This window comes from Ursus arctos, unplaced genomic scaffold, assembly GCF_023065955.2.
Source record: "Ursus arctos isolate Adak ecotype North America unplaced genomic scaffold, UrsArc2.0 scaffold_16, whole genome shotgun sequence".
Taxonomy (NCBI): domain Eukaryota; kingdom Metazoa; phylum Chordata; class Mammalia; order Carnivora; family Ursidae; genus Ursus; species Ursus arctos.
The window spans coordinates 48,703,601-48,713,073 of record NW_026622830.1 but is presented as its reverse complement, the minus strand read 5'-3'; the positions used below and the strand labels follow the sequence as shown (position 1 = coordinate 48,713,073).

The 9,473-nt window shown below is 55.8% G+C and overlaps 1 protein-coding gene across 2 annotated transcripts; it reads right to left on the bottom strand.

Moving 5' to 3' along the window:
- Positions 1–220: 220 nt before the first annotated feature.
- Positions 221–3,461, bottom strand: LOC125281411 (programmed cell death protein 7-like). 2 transcript variants are annotated; one of them, XM_057312745.1, is made up of 2 exons: positions 2,879–3,350; positions 221–479 (listed from the first exon to the last, which is right to left on the bottom strand). In XM_057312745.1, exons 1-2 carry the CDS (start codon positions 3,302–3,304, stop codon positions 459–461), a joined length of 447 nt encoding a protein of 148 aa, XP_057168728.1. In that variant the 5' UTR covers positions 3,305–3,350; the 3' UTR covers positions 221–458. The 2 variants fall into 2 exon arrangements, with proteins under 2 accessions (XP_057168728.1, XP_057168727.1); XM_057312744.1 differs by having other exon boundaries at positions 410–1,508; positions 2,879–3,461.
- Positions 3,462–9,473: the final 6,012 nt, after the last annotated feature.

The window sequence follows — 9,473 nt, the reverse complement described above, 5'->3', positions numbered from 1 at the left end:
CACAGTCCTGGATCCCAGAGCATTGCAACGGCCCCTCCCCTACGGGCGAGACAAGGTCTGTTCTCACAGCCTGGGGACAGTCACTCCTGCTCTTCTCTCGCCCACACTGATTTACTAACCCCTCCCCGGGAACAACCATTTCAGTCCAAAAAACCAGAGCTAATTAAAAAGTGAGACACACACACCCTAACTGATAGCATCACAGATTTATTTCTTATTCTTTTTTTTTAAGATTTCATTTATTCATTTGAAAGAGAGAGAGACAGCCCGTGAGAGAGGGAACACAGGCAGGGGGAGTGGGAGAGGAAGAAGCAGGCTCCCAGCGGAGGAGCCTGATGTGGGGCTCGATCCCAGAACGCCGGGATCACGCCCTGAGCCGAAGGCACACGCTTAATGACTGAGCCACCCAGGCGCCCCCACAGATTTATTTCTGTTAGATTATAGAGCGGCACTGATCTTCACACAGGATGGGCCATAATCTGTGAAATAAAACAGAAAACAGATTTGTTTAGCGCTCTAGAACTTGCTGTCCACCACCGTTAATAGCCACGTGGCTATTGAAATTGAAATTAAAATTCAATGAAGTGTAAAATCCAGTTCCTCAGTGGCACTAGCCATGCCTCAAGCACCTGGTAGCCATGTGTGGCTAGTGGCCGACACACGGATGGCACAGATGAAGAACACTGGCGTCATCACTCAGAAAGTTCTGGTGGACAGTGCTGCTCTAGAAGCCGAAAGCCTGGACGCTCTCCACCAAGAACCGCTACAATGTTGCCTTCACACCAAGAATTACGCCAGTGACCTACTCGAGGCACGGAGCTCTCGGCCCACTCGGAGGGTTAGTCGTAGATCCTTCCACACCCCACGCCTCGTCTCCACGGCAACCACGGAGTAGAGAGAGATGTACAAGCCAGAACCTCCCATGGGGTGGACGTATTCTCCAAGTCTTTGTCACTACCCTCACAAAACACCACCCATCTAAGAAATGAAATGGAAAGTTAGGACTCCTTACTACCCTACCAGTAAGTGGAATGTTTCTCATACCTCCAGGCTTGTTTTCATCTGTCACCGAGCAGGAATGCGTCAACGACAGAGAAATGGTGATTTTCAGAGTTATAAAAAAAGCCTCAGACGTTAGAAATAGAACTGCTATAACAGCAGAGTGGCCAAGTGAAGTCACATGTTTAGGTAACTGTAACGTCAACATCGGCCTTAAAGGAGGCTCAGCCCAGGAAGTTGGATCCGTCCCGAAAGGCTGCCTTTTTCCTACTCCAAATATTTGCGCTCCACCTCTTGCTGAACCCCTAACAGAATCAGCGTGTAGGATAAAAAGGGTAATAGCTAAAATGCAGAGTAGCAAACTGCCACTTGCCTGGGAAAGCCGTGGCCTGTTTGGGGCAGGAAAGCACCACTGTGCCATTCACCCTGCTCTCGAGACACGTCTCACCCTGGGGCAACCAACATGCATGCCGAAATCACCCAAGAAGCAACTGAAACCAGGTCATTTCCTATCAGAAGAAAAAGGAGGCAATGCCATTGGCAAATTAGAGGCAGGGAGATAACTCAGTCGATGAGGGTCAGAGGAGACAGAGGTCAAAGGGGATGCAGACATCACCGGGATTTGGGGAGTAAGAAAGGAGGAGGGAAATGCAGAAACCATCGAAGTTGGCTCTGTATGAAGTTAAGGGAGACAGGTCGCCTGGGTGGCTCAGTCAGTTAAGCATCTGCCTTCTGCTCAGGTCATGATCCCGGGGTCCTGGGTCCCTGCTCAGCGGGGAGTCTGCTTCTCCTTCTCCCTCTGCCCCAGCCCCTCTCCTGCTCTATCTCTCTCTCCCTCACTCAATAAATCTTAAAAAAAAAAAAAAAAAGCTAAGGAGACTACCAAGACATTAAGAGACATTTATCCAGTTAATTTGAGCAATATCTAGCTTCTCCTGATGACCTCAACCCTTTCCGCTGCACCCCTAAATACTCGGGTGCCTTCCTGTGCCTCTCACTGCTGTTGTCCAGAATGAGATGAGGACTTGCCCAGGTAACTGGGCGGTAGAGCCGGAATCTCGGAGTACTCTGGGCATCACCACTAACCAGAGAAAAATCCACAGATAGAGTCATATGGACATCCTGGACCAAGAGAAAAAGAGGGCCACAAACCAATTCAAAAGAAAGCCTGGGTTACACAACCAAGAAAAAGCAGGGGCACAGTAAAGAAACACAGAGAATGAGTGTCCAAAACTGCTGCTTTCCGGGAAAAGGGTTTGTCACTCTGGCTGCTAGCACACAGAGAAAGAGAAAAGGGCCCCGGGCGGGGGGGGGGGGGGGGGGGGGTGGGGGGGGGAGTAGGCAGCCTTTTCTGCAAGCGAGAAAAACAGTTAGGTTTCATCGCAAAATGACTAAATGCAGAACATTTGAAAGTGCCCCTTACATCTAAAACCCCAAACCTCACGATGCTGTGCCTGGCACAGCACCCACCACCGAGGAGACAGTAAGTCCGGGATAATGAATGAAATCCTTTCTTCCGCGACGACGTAACCCCAGGCGCCCCGGCGCACCCCCGCCTCCCCCCATCAGCCGCCTTCACCCTGCCCAGGTGTGCTTCCCGAAGCCGGAGCGGCCGAAGGCGGAGCACCTGGAGGCGCGTCCTCCGAGCCCCCGCTCTTCTCCGGCGAGGGCTCCCCAGTCCGCAGACCCCCGCGACTCCTCCGCGGCCAGGACAGCCAAGGTCCCCGCACCGGGCGGGCTGCGGTGGAGGGGGGGTCTGGCCGGAGCCCCGAGCACCGCCCCCACCCCGCAGACGCCCGGGATGCCGGGGCCAGACCCGCGCTCCGATCGTAGCCGCCGCCCGGCCGCGCCCCGCCTCCGTTTCCCCACCGGCCCCTACCTGCTCGGGGCCGCGGAGGCTGTCCCGGGAGGGCCCCAGCAGCGGGCACAACTCCAACAGCCCTGAGGACAGCGCCAGGTGCTGCGGTGCGGCCTCCGCCATAGCTGCTTGGCTGCTGCGGCCCGCTGGGCGCACCCCACTCGGGCGCCTGGGGCCGCCGACCCCGACCCCAGCCCCGCGCCCCGCGCAGCGCCGCCTGCACAGCACCCAGGCGCCCCACAGCCAGCCGCCGGGTCCCCGCAATGAGCGGTCGGTGGAGCGGAACCTCCCCGGGGGAGGGGCCTCCTGGGGTCGGGGCCTCCATGGGGGCGTGGCCGGCTGCGGCGCGCGGGGTCCGGTGGGGGCGGGGCCTCCATGGGGGCGTGGCCGGCTGCGGCACGCGGGGTCCGGTGGGGGCGGCCGCGGGGCCCCGCGCCAGGTCGTCATTTCCTTACCGGCTCGCGGATCCTGGCGCGTGCGCCGTGTCTGTTCGCGCGCATTCGCCCCATTGGCCCCGCCCCACCGGCAGCCCCCTTCCCGGGGAACGGAGGGAAGTGGGCGGCGTCCCCAAGTGGCAGGCGAGGGCGCCCAGCCCCCGGGGCCCAGGGCGTGAAAGTCACCTGCTCTGGGGAGCCCCGGGCCGGCTCTACAGGGCGAGGAGAGACCTAGGCCTGGCGCGACCCCGGCTCTCGCTGCCTCCTGGAAGCCCTCCTGTGCCCTGGACTGCGGAGTTGGTCGGGCGTGGACGGCAGAAAAGGCTGGTGGGGAAGGGGTAGAAAGATCCATTCCTGGTTAACCCGGTTAACCTTGCTGGCTCTGTCTAGTGAGAGGTTGAGCAACATTCGGCAGGAAACCCCGCGGGGTGGGCACGGCTGGAATGGATGGAGCCTGGGAGCACAGAGATGAGGAGGGTCTGAGAGGAGACAGGGCCCGTACCTGGCCAGCTCCAGACTGGCCTGATCCCGGGGGACCGTGGGCCTCCCCCAGCCACAGACTGGGCCCAGGAGGCTGGCTTTCGTGGCTGATCCCAGTCCCAGCTCTGCCTGCCCGCCAACCTTGGCACATCCCTATCCCTCTCTGCAGGCCAGCATAAGCATCTATAAAACCGAGCGGGTAGGGCACTTCGGTGGCTCAGTGGGTTAAGTGTGTGCCTTGGGCTCAGGTCATGATCCTGGGGTCCTGGGATTGAGCCCCACATTGAGAGCTCTGCTCATAGGTGAGCCTGCTTCTCCCTCTACTGCTCCCCCTGCTTGTGCTCTCTCACTCTAGCTCTCTCAAATACATAAATAAATAAAATATTAAAAAAAAAAAGCGGGAAATGATATGAAAGGAACTTTTCTAGTTCTAATAATCCATGATTCATTTTTTAAAAACCACAAATGTTTAATAATAATGTCAAACATCTGTCATCAGCCTAAGATGAAAAGGAACAAAGCAATGTCAGAATCACAACGGGGATGGGTGGGCCTGGACCTGGGAGTGCAGTATTCCTCCAACCTTCCCAGCCTGGTGAGGCCCTCACTGCCCGCAGCCTGACTCGTGGGTTCCGAGTTTCACTCACTAAGTCACCTATTTATTGGCTGTGGGTCACTGCTGGTTCTCACTTAGGTCTGGCATCCGCGATCTCATTGGTAGTTACCAATGAGACAAGTAGTTACAGTCGCTGACTTCCAAAGCAGGACAGATTTTGCTCATACTTGTCTGGCTCTCTCCGTGGTGTTTTCGTTGTTGGTGGCCTCAGCACAGGGCAGAGTGGAGATACCCATGAACCCCCAGTGCCCAGGAAAGGCTCACTGATGCGGCTTGGAGGCATGAGCCACTCCAGGAAGGCAGCAAAGCCCTGGGCTCTAGGGACCTGGGCTGGAGCCTGGCTCTTGTGCGAGCTGTGGGACAGCCAAGCTCTTCACTGGCCCTAAGCCTCGGCGGCTTCCTGTTTGTTCAAATGCTGCTGGGTGTGGTCAGGACTCGGGGAGGTAAACACTTGGCGGCTGTCAAGAAGACCTAAGTGAGGCTCGGGCGAGAGCAGTGTCCCTTTTCCTTCAAGAGCTGCAAGGGTGGGTTTGAGGAAGGGAGCTCCGGGTAGCAACGGGTCCGGGCCTGGCTCCCGCCGTGCACGGGGCCTGCGAGGTTCTGCTTCTCTGGGCTTCACCCTTAACACCCGAGAAGGCCACAGGTCCTCCACAGGGCTCCTTCTTTACCCTGTGCTTTTCGGTGAGTCCCCAGTGCTCGTGCTGCAGACGCCTGCCCTGTCCTTGAGTGCTGATGGGATTGGACACAGAAGTGCAGATAACCAGCCACCAAAGGCACAGGTGGAAAAGCCACATAACGGCCATCTAGAGGCAGATGATGCAGGCAAGGGAGAAGCGGGAGCACGCAGAGCCTGGCTAACGGGGCCACCTGCAAGGGCGTAACACCGCCCCACGCTGGAGCCAGGGAAGGGACAGGTCGGACTGGCTGCAGAGCTCGCTGTTACAGGGGCTCTTGCTGCGGGCACCCCCATCCCTAGGAGCAGCCTTGCTGCTCTGTCTCACTCTCAGGATTACTGTGAAGAGCAAAGGAGAAAATAGATATGAAAATTGTTTGTAAACCGTAAAGGACAGAGGCAAAAATAGGGGGATGGGCACACCGTTGTGAGTAATGCTGAACAACACCGAACTGTCGACTTCGAAAAGGTTACTTTTACGCTATGGAGTTTCATCTCAATAAATTTTTTTTAATGGAGTTTATTTTTTTAAAAGGTTTATTATTTAGCGTGTGCAGTGTGGGGGAGGGGCAAAAAGAAGGAGAGAATCTCCAGCAGATTTCCGGTAGGGCTGGATCGCACAACCCCAAGACCCCCACCTGAGCCAAAACCAAGAGTCTGACGCCCGACCGACTGCACCACCCAGGCATCCCTCTAACGGAGTTTAGGAGGACCCGGTCTCAAACTGTGCTATATAGCAGCACGCCTTGTGCGTTTTAGCGGTGGTTTAGGTGTTAAAATTCTTTTAAATATAGGGAATAGAGGGAAGCTTCATGACGTTGGATTTGGCAATGATTTCTTGCATATGACAGAAAAACACAGCCAATGAAAGAGAGAGAAACTGACTTCATCAAAATTAAAACCTTTTTGTGCATCAAAGGATTCTATTAAGAGCATGAAAAGGCAATCCACCGAAGGGGACAAATATTTGCCTGTTCCCTTATCTGTAAAACAGGGATGACCCCCACCTCACCGGCTGTTGGAAAAATTGAACCTACCGGTGACTGTGGAAGAGCCTCGTGCAGAGAGCGGGGACATTTGAATATTTACAAGCCCGACCCGGGAGGCATATGGGCCTTTCGAAGTCTGGGCCCCCATGTTGCCAGCCCCACCCCTCCCTGAGCCTGTCCTGCACTACCCAGACTTGGTCAGGGCCCCCCCACCAAATGCATGGTGCTTTCCGCCTCCCTGCAGGGCTGCCCAGAGCACACCTCAGCCGAGGGCTGCACCTGTGTTCTCCTACCTCCTCCCCCAGTGGGAGGGGCTATTTCCCTCCAAGCTACAACCCTGAACTCAGGGTTCCGGCCTCCTCATTCTCATACCCCTGCTGCAAATCCTGATTCCAATATGTGCTGTCTTTGACCTTGGGCAAGTGACTTTCTCTCTCTGGGCCTCGGTTTCTTGTCTGTAAGATGGAATAGTACTACCTACTTTGCAGGGTTGTTCTGAGGGTCCAGCGTCACATACACCACGGTCGATGGTCAGGTGCGATCGGCATGACCTTCTGCTCTCATGGTTTATAGGAATCATCTACAGGGCCAGTCCTCTGACTTAATGGTAAGTGGACACTGGGTCATGTTGACATGTATAACCGTAAGCGTCCACACACGACAGAGCCGAAATGCCCACTGCAGCGTTCGGGTGCTCGTCACCATGTTCCAGCCGGTGTTTATTGCCCTCAAATCATTGCCCTTTTTACTCCTCTGGCCGAGAGCTCCAGAGGTAATGTGAGTTTCTTCCATCAAGAGTTGAGGTGCCCCATTGCCCTTAAACCTGGTTGCAAATTATTTGACTCTTAACCTATGAAACTTTAATCCTTTGTGTGTGTGTGACACGTGTTCATGAGAAAATACATTTAAGCAAAAAGAAAAAGCTCACACCACCCAGGATAAGCAGTTAAGTTTTTGATGTACGTCCATACACACACATGCTCCGCCCACACAGTTTGGGATTTAGTCCTACATTTGTGAGCTGATACTAAACAGACTGCTGTGTAATCTGTTGTGTTTTGCTTTACAGTCTAGAATGAATATACTTTCGCGCAGATGTGTGAAATCTTCCAGTTGAAAAACAGACCTGGAGAACAGGTCAAAATACAAAATCCAGTGTGATGCTGGTAACAAGGAAAGGACCTAACACGAAATTCCACCAGATGATTAAAAGTAAAACAAAGGTCAGGGGTACCCCAGAAACGCTAACAGAAAGAAATCAGGGGCCAGATTTTCACATGAGGCAAAGCAGGAACTCAAGGCCTAGAGCACACACGGTGAGGACAGCTGAGGGAGTGTCTTGGCCTACGAGGCACCAACACAAACTTGTTTCTGACTCTTCTCTCTTCCCTAAGCCTTTTGGGCTCAGCTACTCCTCTTGTCCTTTCTCCAGGGTCCAAATGCCCCAGGGGCGTGTCCTCTTTCCACCCGTGGCCAGGCTGGGTCCGCCCTCCCCGGAGGTTTCCTGTGTGACCTCCTTCTGCTCCCAGGGCATAGCTTCCGGAGGACAGGCTGTCTTGGCCTTTGGCACTTCATCCGATGTTCGCCTACCGAGCATTCTTCTATTTCTTTGGAATAAATTAATCCTGCAGGGATCCAGAGCATTTTCCTCCCCCAGGGCCCAGGAGAACAAGCGTTCTGGAAGGATCCGGGGCACTTCTTTCCTTCTCCAGCAACACGGAACTGCACTACAGCTAAAACAGTTAAATTATTTATTCCTCACAAAAGTCCTGAGCTGAGGGCTAGCTGGTTTTCCACGTGAAAATATAAGCCAGGCTTTGACTTTTCTTGGTAAAGTTTACATATCCATAAACAAAGAAAAACATGAGTCTGAATAAAGAGTTTTCTCCAGGGAACGAGAGGACCAGCACATCAGGAGAAAATGTTGGCTATGAAGAAGTCAGACGTGACCGCTCCCAGACCCAAGCTGTCCGAAGGCGCTCGCTGGGAAGCCGCTTCCCCTCCTGAGCCTTCGCGTGCTCGGTTCTATTGGGATGTTTACTGAGCACCTACTATACGTCTGGTTCTGTGATAATAGCTGGGCCCGCAAAGAATAAAATACAAGCCCTCCCCGGCCCTCCCCCCGGAGCTCCCTGGGCAGCAAGTGCATACCCAGGGAAGAGAGGGGGGCAGAGGCGCTAGGAATCAGAGCAGGGCTCCGGCGGGGGGCTCGGGCAAGAGGAGAAAGCCCTGAGACCAGCCAGGAAGGTGAAGAGGCATTTTCCAGGGAGAAAAGGCCTGGAGAGCACGGCAGGCAAGGCAGTGGGGACGGTGTGGCGTGTGCAGAGCCCCACAAGCAAGTCCTTGGGTCCCGCAGCTGAGGAGCTGGTGGGCAGGTCTGTCCTGCCGTTGGCTCTGCCCTGGCCCCGGAACAGCGTCCAGTGCATGGGCTCCAGCGCACATTGGGGAGGGATGAAGACAGCGGGAGAGGGGGCGGGGGCCAGGTTGGGAAGGCTCAGGCGCCATGCTCGGGAGGCTGGCATCTGTCCTGGGGATGGTGGCAAGAGGCTGAGGACTTGGCCCAGGAAAGACATGGGGCCAGTGAGGTATTTGAGGAGACTGACCCAGGCTGCAGGGCAGAGGCCGGAAGTGGGATCTGAGCTCTACAGTAATCAGGCTGGTGAGCGAGGGGTCCGAGTGAGCAGTGGGTGCAGAGTGGGGAGGGCCCAGAGTGAGGAACCCTTGGGAGGCAGGATGGCAGGACAGGGACGGGGCTGGGGGGGGGAGGTGTGAGTCCAGGCTTCTCCTCTGTGGCCCCACAGATGACGGGCCCCCGTGCCACCTCCCCAGCGTGGACAACACCGTCCTCTAGAGGCCTGATGTTCTGCCCTCGTGCTGGTCCGTCCGCTCCCAGGGCAGGGACTGTGGCTGAGATGCCCACTCCCTTGGAGCCCAGCACAGTGATCGCACAGGAAGATCTCTCTTGTCGGGACCAGGCGGGTGAGCGGGGCAGAGGAGCCTCAGAGGGACCGATGACCTTGACGGACTTGTGAGCATCTAAATGGGGCATCCTGGGGGCTGGGTGTGTGTGTGCATGTGTGTGCACGCGTGGTGAGCAACTCGTGTACTCCTGTGCCTCGGGCTGGGCCTCTTTCGTCCGCTCCCATGGTGCAGAAGGACAGGGATTGTGAGAGAGCCAGGGCGCAGCTCCAGCAGAGGGGACGCGGAACGGCTGCACAGCCGATGAAGCCCGAGCGCCCTCCGGAGAGATGGGGTCGCAGCAAAGCCACGGGGCCGCCACGCCTCAGGGGGGCCGCCTTGCCAAATGCCTCCGACCTGCCCAGACAGCCCACCCTAAGCAGCTAGAGCCCCGCTGTCGAAAGTAGTTTTCTCTTTCAAATATTCGTAAATGAGAGGAAGCCATGTGTTGGTAAATGCTTACCGC

Coding starts and splice junctions, on each gene's coding strand:
- LOC125281411 (XM_057312744.1), bottom strand. CDS start 3,304: ATGACGACCTGGCGCGGGGCCCCGCGGCCGCCCCCACCGGACCCCGCG. Junction 1,509..2,878: donor GCCTCCGCGGCCCCGAGCAG/GTAGGGGCCGGT, acceptor TTCTTCTGATAG/GAAATGACCTGGTTTCAGTT.